General features: G+C 34.7%; 1 protein-coding gene across 4 annotated transcripts; it reads left to right on the top strand.

Moving 5' to 3' along the window:
* Nucleotides 1-973: 973 nt before the first annotated feature.
* LOC109042904 (mutS protein homolog 5) lies at nucleotides 974-22741 on the top strand. Of its 4 annotated transcripts, XM_019059881.2 has the most exons (21): nucleotides 974-1111; nucleotides 2368-2472; nucleotides 3715-3916; nucleotides 4973-5041; nucleotides 5927-6006; nucleotides 6682-6821; nucleotides 8435-8660; nucleotides 9245-9397; nucleotides 9948-10086; nucleotides 10663-10725; nucleotides 11108-11179; nucleotides 12108-12237; nucleotides 14162-14352; nucleotides 15465-15510; nucleotides 16332-16470; nucleotides 17924-18140; nucleotides 19311-19463; nucleotides 20064-20276; nucleotides 20890-21027; nucleotides 21197-21264; nucleotides 22072-22741. In XM_019059881.2, exons 1-21 carry the CDS (start codon nucleotides 1104-1106, stop codon nucleotides 22190-22192), a joined length of 2673 nt encoding a protein of 890 aa, XP_018915426.2. In that variant the 5' UTR covers nucleotides 974-1103; the 3' UTR covers nucleotides 22193-22741. The 4 variants fall into 4 exon arrangements, with proteins under 4 accessions (XP_018915426.2, XP_072157541.1, XP_018915434.2 ...); XM_072301440.1 differs by lacking the exon at nucleotides 21197-21264; XM_019059889.2 differs by lacking the exons at nucleotides 6682-6821; nucleotides 8435-8660.
* The last annotated feature ends 372 nt before the right edge of the window (nucleotides 22742-23113 follow it).

Genomic DNA, 23113 nt, shown 5'->3' with positions numbered 1-23113 from the left:
CGTGAGGTATCACACCGCATTTGAAGGCGTTTTCAAAACAGGACGTGGTTTTATTGTTCTCACATACACCCGTGTATGTAAGGTCATATTATGGTAGTTGTGGTTGAGCTTTTCCAGTGACACTTCTCACTTATCTATCGATATACTTCGCAGAGGAACTGTTTCTATAAGGGCCAGTGATTTGTATGTCTAGTTGCCCATATGTATGATGCCCTCTCAAACGAAATACACATGGAATAGCACCTTTACTGGTCATTTTAATCACTGTCCGAATACCCAAATGTTAACGACGTTACGAATATTGTTGCGCACCCAAGCTCGAATTGTTGCTGCAATGTAGGGATGGACGAATATCGAATTCGAATGCGATTATTCAAATATTCGAAACTTTTCGAATGCGATTATTGGATTCTTGCGATTGCGAATACTTCGGAAGCGAATATTCGAATATTTTCGATTATTGCTTCGATTTTTGATTTTTTATGAACCGTGAAAGATAAATGACACTTTTAACTAAGACGGTCAGTCATTCTCGTGTGGAGTTGCGTGGACGAGTTTTAATTAATAACGAGATTGACGAAAGGGATGGACGGTTATCGAATTCGAGTGCGCATTTGAACATTCGAATTTGCGATTTCGAATACTTCGGTAGAGAATATTCGAATGTGATGCGATTATCTCGGTGCCGATAATTCGAATATCGAATATTCGACTATCCAAATATTCGACCATCCCTACTGCAATGGCCATGTGGAAAATGGTTCAGTAAATACCAGAAACGCCAGAAGGTCGACGATGTCCGGTTTGCAGCGGAAACGAAAGAGGATTTCCAACCGAATTTCCGGTCTACACCGGAAACGAAAGCGAGTTCTCAAGGACAAGCTCTCCATTGGCTCTCCGAAAAAACCAATCCACCAATCATAATCACTCATGACCTAACGACCTAACCTTAGCGCTAAAGCCGGCTAAAGCATTGGGATTTATTTGTTTAAGAAATTAGAAAATCATTCTGTCAATTCTATCGCTCCTCGTTCGGTCTTCTCTGCTGTGTTTTATTGTAAACCCCTAAAATAAGCTTGAAATTCATCCACCTCAAGAACAAGATGTTTAGGTATGTAATCAATTCTCGTGACAGTTCATAAAATTCTACTTTTGTTTTGTTAAAGTAAGGAAGTTTGTGCGCCATGTCATTCTATTGTCCAAAAGTTTTATGCATAGGTGTAAGATATTAAACGATTACTTTGAAATATTCAGCTGAAAAAGGGCATACAGTATCCTGTCTCTCCCTGCTACTAGTCTATTTGGACGTATTTCTGTCAAACAGAACTGTGTGCGGGTGGGAAAAATAGGGTGTGTTCGATAGTGTTCGGGCCATAAGAACGAACGGGAAATAGGTATATGAAAAAATATAAAGAGACAGTAACGAAGCCATCGTCATGGCTCAGCGTGGTGTGCATCAACTCATGTGCCCTGTCCCCAATGCTCTCGACACATGCCCATGGCTTCTACACTTAGTATATAGTTCTGTTTGACAAAATGTAAAATCCTGCTTTTCCAATTTAACAAACAGAATTGTGAGCTAACTGAATGCAGCCTGCATATGAGCCATTGACATGTGTCTAGAGCGTTGTGGCCAGGACTCATGATTTAATGCTCCCTCCACCGAGCCGCGATGATAGCTTCATCACTGGCGCTTTATATTTCCCATTATGGTCCGAGCACTAAGTAACGAACAGACCTCATCTTTCCCACCTGCATACTGCACATAGTTCTCTTTGACAGACATACGTCCATTTCACCATTTTCTGTTTCTAGCTGTTTCTCAAGTGAGCTGCCCAAGGTGAAGATGAATTTAATTGATTTTGACTTCATTCCTGTTATTGTCCATACCAAGCAAGTGTAGCCACTAGTGTAACCGAAGATCTGCCACTTTGATTCTTGTATTCATTTCATTGGCTTATTTCTTTCATTTTTCAGTCATTTTCAATGCTAATAACCGAAGACAGGCGATCTTCTGTCGTACTCCAAAAGTGCATACACTTATTTGGCATATTTACACTCGAGAGCCCGCTCCAGATTATTTGTCCTCTTTTCACTGCATGCGCAGGATAAATAAGTAATTGTGTAACTGGCACATAAGTACAGCAAAAGAGGACTACTTCTGAAACGGGCTCCACTATCCACAGTCATTTAACAGCAAACAGATAGAGTTGCAAAGAAATACATGTACTTAGGTACCCTTGAAAATTATATAGTTTATAGGAAGTAACTTTTGTTGTACCCTCATATGTTTACTTCAAAATAAAATTTTCTACTTTATCAAGCCAGGCACATTTTCAACAGTGAACTTAATTTCCTTGATTCCAGTGACGAATCTTACGATGTAGATGATCCTGCAGAATGCTCCTATCAGTCCCTCACTGTAGATTCCCGACTGAATCAGCCCAGCTGTAACTCCACTACGTCCTCCATGTAAGTAGTCAAGCTTCTTGTGAACTTTTGCAATGGAAAAAATTAATTTACTTTCATCATATATGTATGTATAATAAAAACAAAGCTTCTTTTTCTGATGGCCCTTTATCAGAGTGAACCCTCACTTCAGAAGTAGCAGTGATCGCGATAAGTAGCGATTTTATTGGTTGGTTATCGTAATTATATCAGTGATATTATATCGAGATATTATTGTATCAAAAATTGCGATACATGACACATGGCAATTTTTGGTTGGATAAAATCGTGATCATTTTTTGTCGATAAAATCGAGATTAAATGGCCATTTATTGCAATTATTATTTAAAAAATATCGCGATAAATTATCAATTGATTAAAGTGCAATTTTATCATGATAAGATTGAGGATAATTGCTGAGATGATGATGATACTGGCAGTTTTATCGGCGATAAAATCGCAATATCTAGCGATTGTCCCGTCGAGAAATGCTACTTGCAGGGTTCAGCAACAAACTACCCACCTGTTACCTGGTGCCAGAGACGATTTCTTTAGGACCCCAGATTTACATAAGAGCCAATTTAAAAATCCGGGAGCAGTTATTAGTGCTGCAACTTTGCGCAGTATCCTTGCAATTGACTGCTAATATCAGATTTTGGACTTCACAACAAATCTGTCGGATCACATACATATACTCATCTGCAATAAATTGACTTTTTCACCTAATCTTATACTTAGCTGCGTGCCCTTCCTTGTCAGTAGGGATCTGAATATGCCAAAAACGCACCTATTTATTAGAACAAAGCCACCTCAAGGGTTATTTTTCAATTATCATTGGCTCATTACTTACGGAGCGGGCGATGGATGGATCGAGGTTTGGGGAAAGATTCTCGGAATTTACAAGGATACGCAAGGTTGTGTTGCGATTGGCTGCTCACAATAACTGTTCAATGTCCTATAGAGCTCTTCCCTGCCGTTGAGTGCAACATGCCAATAATTTTCAGAAATTGAAGAAAACACAAGTAGAAAAGATGCAAAACAATCTTGCAGGTAGATTACCAATTACCTATAAATTAGGTAAGTAAGTAAATATTCCTGGTGAACAAGAATAATTTGATGGCACTCTTAAGTAAGTACAAAACCAATTAGAGTTTTAAAATTATGAATACCCATGAGAATTGTATAACTTCGCTGAATGCTCATTTTTAAATCAAATTTTCTTTTTATTGAGCTACTTTTACGACTGTAAACTTTCCCTGATTTCAGTGACAAATCTTATGATGCAGATGACCCTGCAGAATGCTCATACCAATCATTTTCAACAGAGCCCCGACAGTTTCAACCCAGCTGCAGCTCTTCCTCAACACCCAACCCTTTAGTACCAGAATGTGTTCTGAACGAAGCTCCCTTAGTCTCTTCAACCCCTAATGCAAGTGCAGTCCAGGAAACATCAGATGTTCAAGAGGATGTGAGTGATATGAAACAACGCATGTTCCTACTTTTTTCTTCTCTTCCAGAGACATTTATTTGATCCCATTATATTCATCTGTTTTTTCTTTTCTTTCCTTTTTTTTTAGTTTTATGCACTATCCTTTCACAAGCACACAGGTAGGTACTTACTCAATAACTCTCATAATCAACTTTGAATACCGTTAGAGGCCTACACAAGTTAAAGTTCCTTAAAAACACAAAGACAATTTTTGGTAAAAACACACTCACTTGCGTAAAAAATTGTTTTAAAAATAACGGGACGTGTTTCGGGACCTTAGCTCCCATCATCAGCCGCGACTTCTCATAATCAACCTTATTGTGGGGTGTAATGGATGAAGTATTTCAGGGAATCCTAACTTGTTTTGAAAAATTTAGGTACATATATTACGTGGGAGGTTTCACGTTTTCTGGAACAGTAGCATAGCCATTCATCACCTTGCATGGATTCACACAAAAATATGAGAAATTATTAATATCGAAGCTTAATAAACCTAAAAGCCTTCTTAAAATATGATTGGAGTTAGAAAAAAGGATCATCTCCCGAAGGGGGTAAAGAGGTTTAGTAAAAGAGTAAGTAAGGTAGTAAGTAGTAGTAAAGGAGGTAAGTAAAAGAGGTTTGAAGTTTTATCACTATTTAAGACTCATACATTTGAACTCCTTGAACTCTACAAATGAAGCACTAGGTAATTTTTTCTAGTAATCAAATTCTTGATCAGAGAAAATAATTGAACTACTTGTATTCAATTAATTTTCGAAGTGCCGGTTGGTCCCTGTCTGCTCAGCCTAGTCCAAGTGTTCCTATATCAATAGGGCCTGTCTTGTTCAATTTCCTAAATCATCATGACCTTCTGCTGAAGAGGAGTGAACGTTGTGCCAACTTGATGTGAGCATCTTTTCATTTGTGTTCAGTTTACCAGGTGCATTTTATTGAGCTGTTTCAAATGTTTGTGGTTGCATACAAACTTAATTTCATGGATTCAATTTATGATAGCCATGATCCATGAATATTGAAATATTTGGTTCTTTGTTTCAGATTATTCTATCCGTTTTTTGGAAGAAAGGTAAACTTGGAGCTGCTACTTTCAACACTGATACCTCTATGGTAATCATAACTTAACTGTTAATTTCTTTTTCTCACAGAACATATTGTCTATAAAACCATTTGGCTGTATTTATAGTTGATTGTTAAGCCATTTATTTTTTTCTTAGGGAGACCTGTAAAAGTTACATTGTGACTCAGCAGAGTTTCAGGTAACCTTGATAAGGCAGGGGTAAAGACTGTTTTTGTCAACTCTGAACAAACTTCTATTGTATCACCTTATCAATGAATCCTTGTAGAGTTTAATAGCCACAATTTACCCTTCAGAAAGTTTGAATACATTCCTAAAAATGATACTGTGGATCAGGAACATTTTTTAGAGGTTCTTCATCAACTTAAATTTTGTTAGAATGGTAGAAGTTTTTCTTTCATATTTTTGAAAATTTGGGTTCGCTGGTAACATATACCTTGCTCAATTAAGTATTGGATCATTTGATACAGTCATTTATCCAAAGAAGTGTTTATTTAGGCACCAGCCAACATCAGATCAAATTTCAGTGTTTACTCTGGCTACGAATGTCCTCTGTATAAGATACCACACATTTCACTTTGTCACTTTTGAAAATTCATTCATGTATATTGTTTGGGAGTAAGATTTTTTTGTCAAGACTCTTGCTTAAAAACCGATTAGAATTTTAATATCAAATTAAATGTATAGGACTGTATTACTGATGGCAAATATTTGGCAAGTATCTTTCTATCAACTTGATTTTTGTTTTAAAACCATCCTTTAATCTAATTTGAAAAGAATAAATCTCAACACTGTGGAATAGATTCAGACTTTTTTACAGATTTTTTCACATGATCGTTTACTTTTAAAAGCTCACATGAGGTCAGATTTTTTTTGAAAGTCTAAATTTAAAGTGCTTCTTCTCTCTGTTTCCACAGATTCATGTATTGAATGATACCATAGACTCGGGTCCTGATTACAACATTTTGCGTGCTCTTTTCTTGCAAACGAATCCAGCGTAAGTCTCTCATGAATTTTACAATTTTCACATAGTAATTAGATAAGAATCGCCACTTTTTTCCTTCTATGTATTTATTAAATCTCAAAGACTCGCACGTAAAGCACATCCAAGATTGAAAATTTGATTACGTATTATTCGCAGGGAACACCATGACTAATGTTGTACCACACTCATCCAGGCAAAACAGGAAATCCTTAAAAAATTATTTATAAATGACTTTTTAGTTTTCCATTCATTTTAGGAGTAAAGAAATTTGTCAGAAATGAGTTCAAACATTCAAGATGCTGTACATGAAGTTAGTTTGAAATTGCACATATTCTCTTTTTGCTTTTCCTATTCATTTTTTCTATACTTATCTGTTGCTGTAAACAAAAAACATCTCCCTTCACCTTCCAGATAAACTTCCTTCAAGTGCTCTTTAAACTCCAATTAAGTATTTCTTGTCTCCTTTTGTTTTTCTTCGATAGGCACTTTCTTAGTGAAAGCAATACCCACCAAGATCTACTACGTTTAATTATATAATTCCGAGCAAGACCAAGACAGAAACATCCTGTACCACTTATTTTCATCCCATGCATGCCTTATTACAGGAGGATTTGAAATCTGCTTTTAATATTTCTTTAATATCTCCTTGATTTCACCTTAAACTTTTCTTACTGTAAATACATCCAGGCACACTGTTACAACTGGCTCTCTCCCTAATGATGTCATCAAAACCATAAAAGAAATGATGACAGATTTCAGTCAGTCCACGTCTACAGATACAGCCCCCTCCCTGAACAGACTGCATTTTTTACCCAGTCATGAATTTAGTGAGTCTCTTTCCAATCTCCTTTTCTTATAAGTGCGATGTAAGTGCATGACAGAAGCACAGATATTGAGCATTACTGCTCATCCATTATCTCATCCATGTCTATAATTTGATTTTGAGGGTTATTCCAAAGTAGCATCGTAGTCTTATTTCTCTGAAACTGTTAATGATGAATGTATGCAATAAAAAAGGTGTGTCAAACATTTGGCTTTCTATTAAAGTGAAAAGTTGGGAATTGGTCCACTGCCCTACCAGCAACGGCTGTTAAAATTATTTTTTAAAAAAATAAAAAAACTCTTAAAAAATGGTCAAAATTTACAGAGAAGGATTGGATCCTTTTTTGGGGTTTTTTTACGTAAAATTCCCGAGTGGCAAAATTTAAGTAAAAACAGTGTTAAAAAACTCTTTTAAAAAAAACCTGATTTTTCAAAACAACTTTTTAAGGTAAAATCTTTGTGAAAAAAGTGCTAAAAAACCAGTGTATTATTTCAAGAGATTTCTAAAAGTTTTTCTAACATTTATTGTACTTATATTTGATGTCTTTTAAATTTTATGTAAAAAAATCCCACAAAGAGTTTCCTTCTTCGTAAATTTCAACAGTTTTATTAAGAGTTTTTAAATTAAAGTTTTTTTCAAGAGATATTTTACAGTCTCTGCTACTAGGGTGTTGCGCTAGAAAAGTCCTCTTTACTGAACTGACTTCCTCTCTAAGCAGGTCCAAAAATATAACTTCATTGCGTAACAACATAAACATGGAGAACATTGCAACAGTAAAAACGAACGGATGGCCCCTTAAAAGATAAGTTGTTAAGTGCTTAAGAACCTTCTTTTTCAATATAGTTTTCTCCTTTGTCCAAACACTTAGCTGTTATCATTGCTTTAAAACACTTAGTTGTTATCATTGTTTCAGTTCTCTAATGCCAGCCGAAGAAAAGTCCTCGTTTCGGCTTTAAAGCCAAAAAGTGAGTGTTTCTTGACTTAATCTTTGGTGGCGAACTTCCTTCCGCTGAGATAAAAATGTTCGTCATGTAGGTGTTCGGTCCATTCATTCAGTTCCTGAAGAGATAAATCACTAGGGGTATTTTTTAAATTGCATGCAGAGGAAGTTGGTCTAGTGCAACAGACTTTTCCAGTGAACCAGTGGACCAATTCAACTTTGATAGCTCATTGAAAAGCTGACAATATGAAAAACATTTATCTTTTTACCGCATTCATTCATCATTGGTTGCTTTGAAGAAATAAAACTGTGGAAATTTCCTTTGGAACAATCCTTGTATTTTATAGCAAGCAAAATTTTGTCTCAATCGGTGGAACATTATAAGGCTAAACGGGAACAGAGTAATTTAATCGGTAGTTTATACCACTTAATCTCTTCATTGCACCCTAAGGGTAGATAATCTACAACAATCTGTTTTAGGGCATGGTAAGGTCATGGTAAATAAATTGAGTGATATAACCGACCAATCACGTAACTTTCTCTCGGCAGGTCTCAATGTATCCTATCAACAGTTACAAAATTTCTAAAATTGGCCTAGCATCTTCTTAATTTCTTGTAAAAATTTTGAAAAGAAAGATTATTAATTTTCTTAAATTTTTTCAATTCTCTAAATTCAGAATACGAAATTGGGAAACATCGAATTCCTTTAATGAAACTCACCTGTTTGCCTCAAAACGCCACCGAGAGTGAGAAATTGATTTACCTCCAATCTGTCTTCGATATGAGTTCAGAAGCTTTAGTCAGTGCCTTAGGTGGATTGTTGCTATTCATGGACAAGTCGATGACAAGAATTACCTTGCAAAGACAGCAAATGTTTGTTTCAAACATTCGCAATTTGGAAATGTAAGTAACATTTTATGTGAGAAGAAGCAAAATAAAATGGATGTTTATTTTCCTTGTCATTATTTTTTGATTTGAAGAAATTTCTATGCAGTTTCCGAAAATTTCTCAACATTTATCTGTGAAGTTTTCCCTCTTTCTGTGTCATTTTACGTCACGACATTACTCACATTCATTATTTTTAGATATTTTTGAAGAGGAAAACAACAAAGGGGCAAAAGGAGGAGAGAAATATTATAATTGAGGATTTAAACACAATTAAAAAGCCTAGTCTCAAAAAAATCAATTCATGATTGTGCAATTAAGGTATTGGTATTGTAACAGCAAAATAAAAAGTACTTTAAGTTAATGTCCCCTTCACTGAAAACCTCTGCAATTTTTACACTGGAAACGGCAATTATTTGTGCTCGTATGTATACAATAAATAATATTTTGTGAATCGTAACAACCCCTTACATTTATCAAAATGCAATAGATTAAATCCTGCTGGTGCAAGTTAGTTAGAAAGTAAAAATGAAAAACAGAGTTTTTATTTATTTTTATTTTTAAAGGTAATTAAACTAATAAGTGTCATACATTTTTTACAGCCAAAACTACGTTTCAGTGTCCATGGGAACCCTCAAAGCATTGCAGGTATTCCCCGTCCATCACAAACAAAAATCATGCGGTCTTCGAGATAGCCTAAATATTCTGAAATTATATGATCGCTGCTTGACATCTTTAGGTTCAAAACGCTTAAGGTATTCATCATCTACATATTTTTTCTCTCAAAAGATTTTCAAATTTGTGCTTTTTTTTCTACTGCATTGAAAGCTATGAAAACTCTTCCTTTTGCCTTTATCTTAAGTGCTCATCATGAAAGTTTGCTTCTTCATTGTATGTATACAAGGGTAAAAAATAAATATTTCTTTAAATGGAATTTAGGGAACGTTTTTAAGCAACGTTTGCATTGATATATATTGTTGCCAAAGATTCAATAAGAACATACTTTGTTTCTAATCTAAGAATGAAGGTCACAAAAAAAAAAAAAAAAAAAAAAAAAAAAAAAAAAAAAATCTTCAACTCTTCATAACACATTGGTGAAAAAGATTTCATCATGACAGATTTTCTACCTTTTTCTGCCACTCGTTCATACTATGAATATTATTTCCTCCTCTTTTTACTGGTCTAAAATGCAGGACGCTAATATTCCTCTTTATTAACTTTCTTGAAATGAACTTTAAATTTATGTTCTCAATTGAATGTAATTAACACTGAACACATATTCATGCGTTTTTTTTTTTCCATTAGAGTATTAATGTCCCTCCCAATAAATGACCTGCAAGAATTGAAAAGAAGACACCAAATTATTCAATTTTTTAGGCTCCTTGATAATGCTCCCCTGGTGACAAGTATCTCTACCTGTCTTAAAAACATAAAAAATGTTGCAGTAAGTAATTAAATTAAAGTAATCCCCCATCGTAAAAAAAGTATTATTTCAGTTTTGATTCGTAAATATCTTTATATGGGTATTACTGTGGGGGTGGGGGGGGGCTACGCCTCTTGTTTGCTACATAGTTGATTCTAACCAAAAAATTTCTTGGATTTCTATTAAAAAATTAAAACATGAGAGGAAATTAGGCAACATCACTGATAGAAGTTGAAGTCATCCATTCAATTTTGAGTTGTGGTGGACTGAAATTCCTTTTCGAATCATTTCCTTGGAATGGGTGGATAAATATTTAACATATTCAGCAACAGTCTCTGAGAATATCTACAACGATCATGGTTGTGTAGTCATATTTTAAAAATTAGCTATTAGAGATTTTGCTGCCTTGTATCAGTTAATCGATGAAATGCATATTGCAGGTTCAATTAAAAAAAAGTCAGATAATCGAGTCATGTTTTCATTACACATTTGCACTACAGCCAAGTGAGTGAGGAAACATCTTCTTTCTTTGTATGAACCCGAATATAAAAGCACTGCATGTTAAAAATGTAGTAAAAACGTATTTACTATTTTCAGACGATCATCACAAGAATGAGAATGGTTCGGGCCTCTGTAGCTCAATGGAAGTCATTGTATAAGGTTTGTTTACTTTATTTATTTGTACATCCGTTGTGCTTGTGTGTTCCCTTATCTGTTAATGGAGAAACATCTCATCAACAAGCAAATGTAAAAACTGCTCTTGAATATTTAGTCTAAACCCCATTGTGCGGTGCGTACTTATCAATCAATATTTTTGCGATTAATTTGGTAAATACACCCATAGTAAAATCACAGGAAATGCTATGAGAAAAAATGAATAAATAAAAAAAAAAAAAATCATAAAAATTTTCTAAATTAGGCTCAATATTTTGATTGATTTCATTAAGGTTCATGCAGTACCTTCAAAATTGTTTTGCTCCTTCAAAATTGTTTTGCCGCTTCAAAATTCAACTAGTTTTATTTTTATCCTTAAATTTTGCAGACCATCTGTAATGTTATCCAGGTTGGAGAAATTTGTGGGACTGCTGGTGAAGATATAGATCTGCTTTGTGAGGTATGTCTAAGATCAAGTCTAAACTTTTATTTTTGCAGATCCATATTATAAACCCAAAGATTCCAACTATAATGCTCAAAAATTTTAATCTCCTAACTTGTATTGTTGAGCCGTAGGTCAACAATAACAATCATTAATATTTCGTACCCATATCATTTGTGCTTACGGTAAAAATCACAAAATTTAGAAACAATACTGATGGATACACATGCTCACTCAATCAAACATCAATTCAATTGTATTTAATATTTCTCCCACTTCCATGTGTGACACATAGGAAGAAGATGACAATGTCAATTTAGCGCATGCTAAAAAAAACTACACGCAAATCAGTTAAATCAAAAAGAACTGTGCAGCACGCCAATCTTATGCATATGATTCTTCTTGATTTAATTCATTTTCCCATAGTTTCTTTAAGCGTAAATACATCCATTTTTTTCAACTATTTGCGGTGCAAACACATGGGTCATGATTAGTTCGGGGTTCATTTTCATCTCTTGTGCTCCAAGTAGGATGTCTGCTTCGATTTTTTAGAAGGAATGGGAATGATTCCGTTTGAAAATAGTCAAGGAGGCTGTTAACTATAGCTGTCGTAGTTTTTTGGAGTTGGTAAAAATGACCTGTTGCCTTGGATATTAGCTTTATGAGTCAAGCAGTGCAAAAGACAGACATGCATTGAACTGTGCTTCGACTTTGAGCTTATACAGTTGTGATAGGTCCAGCTTTTCTCGATAACAGTGTTTTATCAGAGTTTATCAGTTATTATGAACACCCTACCAACAAGGATCTATTTGAGCATCCTCACGCTCAAGGCTCATTGACTCAATTTCAAAACAAGATTTTTATTTTTAATGGTTTAAGAACAATAACTTTTTTTGTTGCTTTACTTCACAAAAATTCTTGACTTTTTCATTTCACCTGATTTCAGATAAAAGAGTGTCTGCATGAAGACCTTTACTTCATTGAACAAAACATTAAGAAAATAATGGACTTTAAAGAATCGGTTAGCCAAGAGAAATTTGTCGTCAATCCAAATGTTTGTCCAGAGCTCGATAGATGTGAGTTACCATTGTCCCATTTTACCTCTTAGTATGTGATGGAATCAGGAAAAAAGTAGTTTAAGGTGTAAGAAAAATATTGAGACCACAATTTTAGATTGGACCATAGTATCATTTGGGGGCAAAAAAGACCCGCAAAAAAGACCCTTCACGTACCGATCCTTAGAGAGTCATTCAAAGTTTGAGGACAAATAACTTGGCATTTAAACAACATGCTGTCAAAGATTGCCAACCCCAGAAACGATTCTTTTCAAACGTGTACGAATAACACGTTGTATCATGCAAACCATAGCTTAAATTTTTGACTCAACATTCCTTGGAGTAGGTAATAGCAGTCGCTTGACATCAAAAACTGTAAATCAACATTTTTACCTCAAATTGGTTTTTTCTCTGCTCTGAAATATCCACCTTTCCCACTATCTTCCTTGGATTCCTATTTCATAGATGACCCGTATGTGTCCAGCAAACAAAAGTACTGAAGGGAATCCTGTCGTTACTTTTCGTCTTTTTAATAAGTACATTTTCTAGTTCCCCAGTTGATCCATTTTAAAATTGTAGGAAAGACCTCAGGTTGTTGCAGATGAAAAAAGTGAAGCACAAGTGATCCTGGAGGTATCATCATTTGCCCGTAAAATTACTGATACTTATTCATACTGAAGATTTGCTAGGCTTTTCTCAATGGAGATTCTCGTTTGCACGGTAAATTTTATGCGACAAGTTTGCAGGAATGCAGGTTAATATTCGACAGAAAATGGGCCTGTTGCAAACTTCTGCTAGAGCAAAAATAAGAGTTGTTCTGTATGGATAATGTCCAAAAACCATGATGAGGGCATCAGCAAATTCTGAAATGCACTTCTAACTTCACAATCTGCATGAGAAATTTGCGTTTTTTTAAGCTTCCCACTTCAAAAAGGATACTGCGGCACAGGTGAACATTTTGTTATTGGAGTCGTTCCATTCAATCCCTGCTCAACATTGCCGACGCTTTCCCGCGCAAGTTGAGGAGAGCACGAGGTCAATCAAGGCTGATATCTATCAACGCGAGAAAAATGTGAATGTAAACTTGCCAATTGTTATCAGGTGGTTAAAATCATCGTCCAGGCACATGTGTTTTGGCAGATTGGTGTCGGCCATGTTGAATTTTGTGTAGTATCCTTGTGAGCAGGGGTTGGGTGGAAGGACTCCTCTAACGAAATGTTCACCTGTGCCGTAGTATCATTCTTGAAGTGGGAAGCTCCAAAAAACACAAATTTCTCACGCAAATTGTGAAGTGAGGAGTGCATTTCAGACTTTGCTGATGCGCTCATCATGATTTTTGAGACACTTTTTATGAGTTACAACTCTTATTTTTGCTCTGACAAAAGTTTGCAACGGGCCCATTATTGTCACTCCACATGTTCTGATGCATGATGCTTAGAATCCTAGTCACTCCTCTGCCCGCAGTATATAATCTGTATCAAAAAAGTTGGGGTCAAAAAAAGGGTAAGGTCACACTTAGTGACAAAAATTTCAGTTTTCATGATATTTATTTGATGCTTAATTGGATGGAGTTAAACAGAAAGGAACCAAGCCACATCGGGATCGAACCGAGAAAAAGAGGTTTAAAGTTTGGCTCCTGCATAAGACTCAATGTCAAAGATAAACTTCAAGTTCGATTTCTGCTAAATTTGCTCCAACAAAAACTTTGAATTTTCGGCGATAGATAGTAGAGCAGTGGTTGAGTTCAAAACCACTCATGACTCAATTTTTTCAAAAATATGGGTTGGTTCCTTTCTGCTAAACTCAGTCCAATTTAACATGATGCCACAATTGACTACCAATCAGAAGTTTTCCTTGCGTATCATTTCATATGTCAGTCTGATCAGGACTTTGATTCTTTTCATTGAGCCGAAGAGTCTGTATCAGAGTGTAAATAATGTTTCAGTGAAAGAATTCCACCGAAATATTCCGATGAAAATGGCTGAAGTGGCCAGAGAAGAACTGCGTAACTTACCAGAGTACATTCAGACTTGTTCCATACTCTACATCCCTGAAATCGGGTATCTCCTCTGCATTCCCTTTTGGAAGGAAGAGCTGTCAGAGGAGGATTTTTATATTCCTGGACTTGAACATAAGGTAAACTTTTTCTCAATTCCTATCCAATCCGTCAAAACCTCACAAAAATATTATCTTTTAGGCTCAGTATCTGAAGTGCTCTATTTTAAAAGCTGCGATAATTAACTGTGCCTAATTTGTTTTGTTTTATTTTTTTGAACAGAAAACTAAGCAACACTGAAACTTTAAATTTTGTGGATGTATTCTTTATAATGCATCTCAAACCAGTTGTTTACACTATCGGCAATAGTATAGTCTTAGGATTTTCTGTTTTTTATTACGATGATTTCACAAAGACCTTCTCTTTCTAACAGAATACATCTGTTTTTTCATCAAACAGCACAAGTCTTTAAGGCTAATTTATGCTGGAGATGGGTTTGTTTCTTGAAAGACATGAAATTTTTTAAATAATAAAGAAATCGAGGCACCATCAAAAACCTCTTAGTCCTCTCTGTCTAAATCGAAAGGCGCCATCTATCTCTGAAACCTTCCCGTATTATTGCAATGTTTCATTTCTTTTGTGTATATTTTTTCATTGATTGGAGAAAAAACGATGTTTTCCATAAAGTGATTGCTCAATATTTTCTCGTAAGATTAGAATATGAAATTGTGGAATGCTCCTATCAAAAATACTGTTGAATATCTACTCTTTACGAAAATTAAAATATAAAAAGAAGAACTGAAGTTGCATAGAGCTGGGACAATTTTTGAAACAACCCATTCAATAATTTAACAGCGTTCAAATTTAAAACCAAATCATTTTTCAGTGGTGTGGCGAGCTTTGCGATATATCGAATGATCTGCCGTTCAAACCTATGGAAAAGGATGGATAAACAGGGTGTTCGCAGCGAACACCTTGATAATCGATTCTTTACTGTAGGTTTAAATTACTCATCAATCGATATATTGCAATTCACGCCACGCTACTGTCATTTTCATGTAATCAAATTAATCAGTCAGATGGTTCAATTATGGAAGCAGTTGCTTAGCTAAAGCAGCCTTTTATCGCAACATTTTAAAGTGTTCATTAGGATCCACTATGTGTTAGATGCTATGCTCTAAAAAGGCTCTCTATCAGAATGAAACAAATTTTAGGTTTTTTCAACTTTACTTGATTTTTGTCTGTGTTTCAGTTCAATTCTAGTGAAAAAGCACATTTCAAAAGTGAGAGGTGCAGAGGTAAGCCCTTTTTATCTGTTCAGTTTTTTTGTTATCTAAGAATTTTCTTTCTTGACCACTCTTTACAAAGCCAGGGCAATTAGTGTGCTCGCTCTATGGCTTGTCCTATTATTACGTATAGGTTTCACAACGTTTACATTGTTCACATTGTAATTAAGTCGGTACAGTAGTGTGCTGATGTGGTAGCTTATGGGAAATGCCACCATTATTCAATGTGTGCAAAAATTTCATTCTCATAATTTTTCAACCCATTATTACAGAATATTTTAGGGGGGAAGAATTTGGAGAAACTTTTTCTGCAGAGCAATGTACACTGTTTCTTTTCCAAGCCTTAAAACTGTTTTTCCCTTAAAAATCCTATTGTCCTATTGATCCTATTGTCTCAAAGCATAAATAGCAAGAAAACTTTAGTGGTGCAGCAATCAGGAAACTACGTCAATGCCCTCTATGTTTACAAGTTGCTAACTTTGTGCGTATGCTAGGAATAGATGTTGGTTCCTCTCTGCAGAATTATTAGTACATCTTTCATTTATTATCATGCCTCTTGTCAGCTGACAGCTTCTTTGTCCATAAATCGTACTGATGAACAATCAAACGTGCAAAACATCAATATTTTTCATCATTTTTTTCTCTTCCTCAATTGACAAATTTAAAATAATACTCTGATGTCTATCATAACACTGCACAAAATGAAACTTACTTGGGAAAATTTTCGGGTTGTGGTAGACTACATCTCCGGCTAGAAATAGTATTCAATTTTTTATTGTTACTCCTCTCATCTGCAAGCATTTAATTATTTTATTTTTTCGATCCACCTCTAGAGCTTGACGAAACTTTGGGAGATAGTCAGCTACAAATTATCGAGAGAGAGACTCAAATAATGCTTCAGCTCATCCAGTTCATATCTGTTCAATTACCTATGTTGCAGAAACTCATCAATTTAATCGCAGAACTGGATTGGTAAGAGTTATACGTCATTCATTCTTATAAAAAAAGTAGTGCATGAAACAAACTTCATGATAACATTCTTATTTTGTAAATTTGGTATGCCGATGTATCAACTTTTAATGGTATGTTCTTCTTGAAGATGAAGAACAAACGACCCAATGATCTTCCAAGATACTAAATGACACAATATAATCATTATAACGTCCAAGAAACTTAAATTACATAACTTGCTCTGCAATGAAGAGAAAAGATATCACTCGTATCTCTGTCATGTAGTCTCGCAAGGTGTTTTTCATGTTTTTACAAATGCCTTCTTAACAGTGTTGAAAGAAGAGAGTAAAAGTCTTTGAGTTGAAATTTTTAATTTTATATCTATTGAGGAGGAATAAAACTTTAAACAGCTTTTTCTCAGTTCAATCTGGATATGACTGTGTTCTTTTGTGTTGAACTTGGATTGTTTTATGATGGACAGGCAGCAGGCTAATTATTGAAATTAATAGAGTAAGAAGACAAAAGGGATATGGAGGTATCCTGTTGGTTGAAGCGGGTGGTTGCCATGGACAAAGGAGGTAGCGATAGACTAACTAATGACATCCCTTGAAGGACCCTGTGGTTAGTCCATCATTTTCCCCCTTCATCTATAAAAATCAACCATTTCCACGAATAGGATCCCTCCATACTCTTTTAATCTTCTTTTTTCATAGCTTTGCCCATCAATTTCAATAATGGCAGGTCAGTTTAGGCCTGATCTTCTCGACTTTTTAGTTCGGTTAAAATTTCAAAGAAAATTTGATAAATTTGACATTATTGCTAATTTAATTGTTCATAATATTCTAATTTATTGAACTGATCACTTAGCAAACTTTATTAATGCATTACAAGTACTATTGAAAAGTTGAATAGTTGTGCTCCACCAATTTTTTACAATTCTTTCATACAATACATGATGCGTACATGCATCTTGGTCCGGTTTACCTATATTTTTTTTTAGATTTTTATGCTGAATATTCTTTAGAAATCTCAAACTTGGCTTGATGCAGTGCCTACACCAACCAAAAAATTTGTCACATTCATAAAACCCAAAGAAAAACTTATTCAGTTAAAGTGATACATAAATTCCCCATAACTCCATAATTCTCCTTCTCTGATTTGCAAATTTAACAGTAGTTATGGAATTAGAATCAATTTATAATCTGTGTTAAAAAATCTTTTAATCGTAGGTACTCAACGGCCCATCATATCTTTTAAAAAGTGCTTTCTGTATAAATTGTCATTTCAGCCAATTTTCTTTTCTTTGATGCAGAACTGAAGTAAAAAAGAAAAAAAACTCATGATGAACGAAGAAAGAGGGCATTTTCTCCAAGTTAACTGAGATATTCTGTGGGAGGTTATAGGAGAATTTTAGCGTGAAGTTTTTATGTCCTAACATATTATTTCATAATTATCTCTCCCCAATTTCCCTCAGCTTACTATCCTTAAGTTTTGTTGCCAACGAACTGAATTTGGTGGAGCCGGAACTCGTCCAGGAAAAAGTGATTGAAATTAAGAAAGGCCGACACCCTTTTATCGAACACTGTAGTAATTCTATGGTTCCGAACGATTATGTCTCGTCGATAGAGAAGAGTATGATCAAAATCATAACTGGCCCTAGTGCTGCAGGAAAATCTGTATATTGCAAACAAGTAAGCCCCTGTCCCTACAAATATATTTTAGCGCTCACTATAATAGTCAAAATATTTTCTGCCCAAAAATGTCACAAAATCGACCAAAAATTTTAATGAGAACTAACAAGCTCCAAGAAACAACTCACTCTGTAAAACAATCACCAGGTTGTTGGTTCTTGATCTTTTTGGCCTGCAGCAAACTTAAAATTTACGGTACAACAGTTTTGTCATCACAATGGACCACTAGACAAGGTACGAATTTAAGCATTCTGATACATGTTCCCCAGTCAGAATTTCACGTAGAGCACGATTCGCACAACGAAATTTACTTAAACCAATTCCTAACGAAGATATTAACGTTTTTATTTCACATTAGTTACGAGGAATTTGAACTGCCCGCACACAAGAAACTCAGAGCTGTACGTGAATCAAATCACGCACTACAACGGTTTCAGCAAGCTTCTCAGTCAAGCAATGTTCATGTCCCACCATGTGTTGTTCAAACTATAAGCAATTTACTATAGCCGAGCCAAAGCGTCAAGACTGAGGTTTCCAGATTTTTATATCGCAAGAGACTGTCATGATAACGTTTAGCGCGCGATGTGAATCACGTAGAGCATTGAGTTTTCATGAGTGGGTGATTTGAATTCACGCATCAAGTATCATTAAATATCTTCGTAAGGAGTTAATTTCGGTAATTTTCGTTGTGAGCATCGTGTCCTACGTGAAATTTTGGTTAAGAAACATGTATCAGAATGCTGAAATTCGTACCTTATCTAAGGGTCCATTGTATGTCAAACAGAAAGTTGAGGATTCGAAGTCCGCTTTTCATCAGAATTGTCAGCAAATCACTTTCAAACTCAGCCTCCAAAATCTGATTCTTAGACATGCACAATTGATCCAATGGCATTTGTAGGACTATTCCTCGTGAATGATTAAATATTTTCTCAATACACTAATAGTAACAGCTTGACAGTGAAGAAAAACTAGCCGGTCAAAATTCACTCTTTGATAAAGGGCGGCCGGTAAAGCTTTAGCATGAAACATTTTTAGTTGTGAGCTCGAGTTTCATTAATTATTTCGCCAATTTTCTTTGTTTATACTTTAGACTCGAAAGAATTATGAAGAGATTTTGGCATTAATTCTGTTGATTTCTTATGAACTTTTGGGGTTCCATTTTCTTTGCAGACTTTGTTAATCGTTTATCTTGCCCACACCGGGAGTTTTGTACCTGCTGAAAGTGCGAAAATTGGCTTGATTGACTCTCTCCATCTGGTGACTCCAACTGCCACAACGTCACCTGCTTTGAATATCTCCTGCTTTATGCAAGACTTAAAACAGGTGAAATTTCAACCCTTACTCTTTTGCCTCTTTTATAAAATAATGCCTATAGAAAGTCATCGGTAGGTAAATGCATCGTTTTTCGAGCAAAAGAGCAAATCTCGATTACATTATCTTAGCATTTCGTACCAACAATTTATTTTTCATACGAGATGCGTCACATGAATTTGCCCAAAATTTCCAATAATTTTTTTTTTCATTTGTGAAAAAATTATCTAAAGTTTTCAGACAAATTCGTATGACAGTTTTCCTATGAAAGAATGAAATCTTCTTTGAAACCTTGGAACAGCGTAAATGGCGAATGCTCTCTCGTGTAGGAGACATCAAATTATATTGAAGGTTAGGAGTGAATAGTTCAGAAGCCAACAATTTTACTCATAATATATCTTCATTTCAATAGAATGTCGTCTCCCCCATTTATCATAAAAACATGCATATCATTTTATTCAGAGAAGGCACTCCCCTGACAAGGCTAAAGATATTTTTACAAAAGCAGCAATTCTGTTAATCATGAAAATTTGGAATTTAATCTTTGTTTTTTAAATTATTTTTATATTCGCAATGCCTGTGTAGAAAATATTATTAACTTTTTTGTCTCAGATTTCTCAAGTAGCATCGAACACGTCAGGGAACGCAGTGGTGGCTGTAGATGATTTTGGGAAAGGCACAACAGAAATTGACGGTGTCTCGCTCTTGTCAACTTTCATCACGGATTGGATGAGTAAAGGGGAAGATTGCCCGCATGTCATCATCACCACGCATCTCCACAACTTGCTTACTGTGTTGCCGTCGTCTCCACTGATCAAACATCAGGTATAATTTTCCATTACTTTATTCGTCAACCTTTTTTTTTTTTTTTGTGCATTTTCTTTGTTCTGATTTCTCATTACCTTCTCTTTACTTTTATTTATTTCCCAATAATTCCTGTTTTCAGAGGTCTCCTGGCGCTTTCTCATTGCCTTTTCCTTACTTTTTACTCTACCTGACTGCTATTTTGAACCCTGACAAGAACAGATTTATGTGGAAGGTAAAGAAATCAGGATTTGAATGTGGAGAAGTGGAATGTGAGAATTCTAGAAAAGTGAATCGAAACACACAGAATATAATTAAGATTTTCTGGCAGCGTGTTATAATAGTTGTGTGAAAAAAAAGTGCATACTCCTAAGGCTCTTTCTTTATGTTTATCGTGAACATGTTGAATTTCTGTGTCTTTATGGGAAATTCATATATTTTATGAACTTACATATCAACCTTTTTGAATCCGTGCTTTTTCAACGTATTTATACTTTTTTTTGACAGGAGACACCCTGACGAACATTCCTCAAAATTCTCCTACTTTTACAGGAAAATCTTTGTTTCTGTCAATATAGTTCTTGTTATTATGAGCAATTTATCTTTAACCATTGAAATTTCTTGTCATTTTCAGACAATGGAATATTTGATCAATAATGACGAAATTGTCTATCTCCACCGATTGAAAGATGGATCGATTGATTCAAGTTTAGCGATACACACTTTGAAAGCAAGTCTTTATCCTGAAACAGTTATCAAAAGAAGTGAAGAGGTGCGTAAGTTGGCATGGATCTGTTATTTTTTGTATTGCAAATAAGGAACCGATTCTCGTATGATTTTTCTCTGAGCAAAATTTACAATTTTAAAATCCTCAGCATTCTGCGTTTTTACAAAAAAAAAAGAAAATTGTTTTAATTCCCTAATTTTTTGTTTGACTTCAGGTTCTTGAAGCTATAAGAAATCAGACGCCAATAGCGCCGAATAGAGATCTTCCCAGTGGAAGGGAACGGTATGTCTGCTCCCAATGATACTTGCATTTTTTTTTCATTTAATGATTGCACTCACATAAAATAAGATTCCAGCTAAATTCCTACCGTATCTTAAGCTACAATTTGTCAAGTAAAAACATTTTACCGTTTTAACCCGTTTATCAGGGATTTTCAATTTCTGAAATGAACAAATAAGTAAAACTAAATTAAACCCAGTGTATGTTCATGTTTTTCCTACCATCTATAACGAGTCATAGTTTGAATTTTATTTTTCAGTCATCAGAAAATATCCATTGAGCTGAAGTTTCATTTTATCGTCGGTTTTTTGTCTTGTTTTACTTTCATGCAAGTCTTATTATAGACCAATTTAGTGGCTACTTCATCTTCAAGATATTGGACTTATCGATTTGCTTCAATGGCGAAACACAGCCTAATTTATTTGCGATGGTTCAAGCCAAAACAATTATTATCTCATACCCAAATTTTGTGTGGGTCAATTGTGTCAATTTATCACCATTTTATCAGTGAAGAGTCATGAATCAATCAATGATTCATTAAACACGAGTTTTAATTGCAAAAAACATTTTAACATTTTTTACCACCGCTAGCGCCTATATGACACAGTTATGTGTTGATTTTCTTTTGAACCATCAAAACTAAAATGAATAAATATCTCATAGCCACTAAATCAGTCCACTATGAGGCAAGAAAATTTATTTATTTACAGTAACCTTATGTTTTACCAAACTTGATCCTTCTTTTGTTTTGTTGAATCCATTGTTCTTAAGCTTTGATCTAAGGTATTTATTTCTTGATTCCGATTTCAGACGCTTGGAAGTCATGCGAATTATTTTTCAGATGAGAGACTCCTCCCCTGAAAGAGGGAGAATCACTGCGGAGGATTACCCTAGAGTAGTTGCACTGCTTAAGTCTTGCCCAAGGGACTAAGAAACATCCCTTCGCAAGTGGTGGAAACCATATTTCCTGTATGCTTTACCTTCTATTTTAAGTCGTATTTATCGAAAATGAATTTAAAGATGTGTGTGTTTTTTTTTGTTTTTTTTTTAAGTTTTATCCCCAGAGCTTGGAATCAACAAATAATTTTATTTATTAGAAATTTTTTCAACTCATTCTTAAAACAATTTTATAATAAGTGTTTGGTAACTGAAGAAAGCCAGGCAATCATACGCAGCTATCTTTTAGTTGTAGCAAATAAGTGCAATTGGGAATCATTTTTATGTTTTTTCTTTATAAAAGGAAAAAATTGTTTTCACTCTTAGTCCTCTGACAAAATAAGTTGAACTTTGACGATCTCTTTGATTAGAATTTTATTGGAACTAAAGTTTTTCAGCTTTTTATTTTTTAGCTTCTCAAATGTTTAATAAGCTGTGTCAGAAAAAAATTAATGTCATGCTTATACTCCTCGTTCAAAACTTTTTTTCATACATTTTAAGAAGAACTTGTTTTCAACTAAAATACATCTAATTTTTTGATGAATATTTCTTTAAATGATTTTGTAATTTCTTCCTGTTCTTTTTTTTCACCCTCACAAAATAACCAAAATCACTGAGTATGTCTGATCAGATATTATAATCCTCTGACCAGAGTGTCACAAGCATCAATTAAGATTAATCTTGGTGTCAAAAAAAATATGAGGTAAAATTTTCAAATGATTCTATTCCTTTATTTTTTTGTACAAAATTGGACAAGTTAGAGGAGTTTGGCATCGTATTGCCTAAGCCTATAAATAGCGCTCAGGATACTTTGGCCAGAAATTCTTATGGATGTCTTTCAGAGTGGTGCAAAAATGCAAAACTGAAATGGCATCAACAAGCATTTAATGGCTTTTGGTCAGATTTCGCATCTTTA

The sequence above is a fragment of the Bemisia tabaci genome, chromosome 6 (genome assembly GCF_918797505.1).
Source record: "Bemisia tabaci chromosome 6, PGI_BMITA_v3".
Lineage (NCBI taxonomy): Eukaryota > Metazoa > Arthropoda > Insecta > Hemiptera > Aleyrodidae > Bemisia > Bemisia tabaci.
Note: the sequence above shows the minus strand (reverse complement) of the source record. Positions and strands in the feature narration are given on the sequence as shown.

Coding starts and splice junctions, on each gene's coding strand:
- LOC109042904 (XM_019059881.2), top strand. Junction 14,353..15,464: donor TTCCTGGACTTGAACATAAG/GTAAACTTTTTC, acceptor TCTGTGTTTCAG/TTCAATTCTAGTGAAAAAGC. Junction 18,141..19,310: donor AATCTGTATATTGCAAACAA/GTAAGCCCCTGT, acceptor TTTTCTTTGCAG/ACTTTGTTAATCGTTTATCT.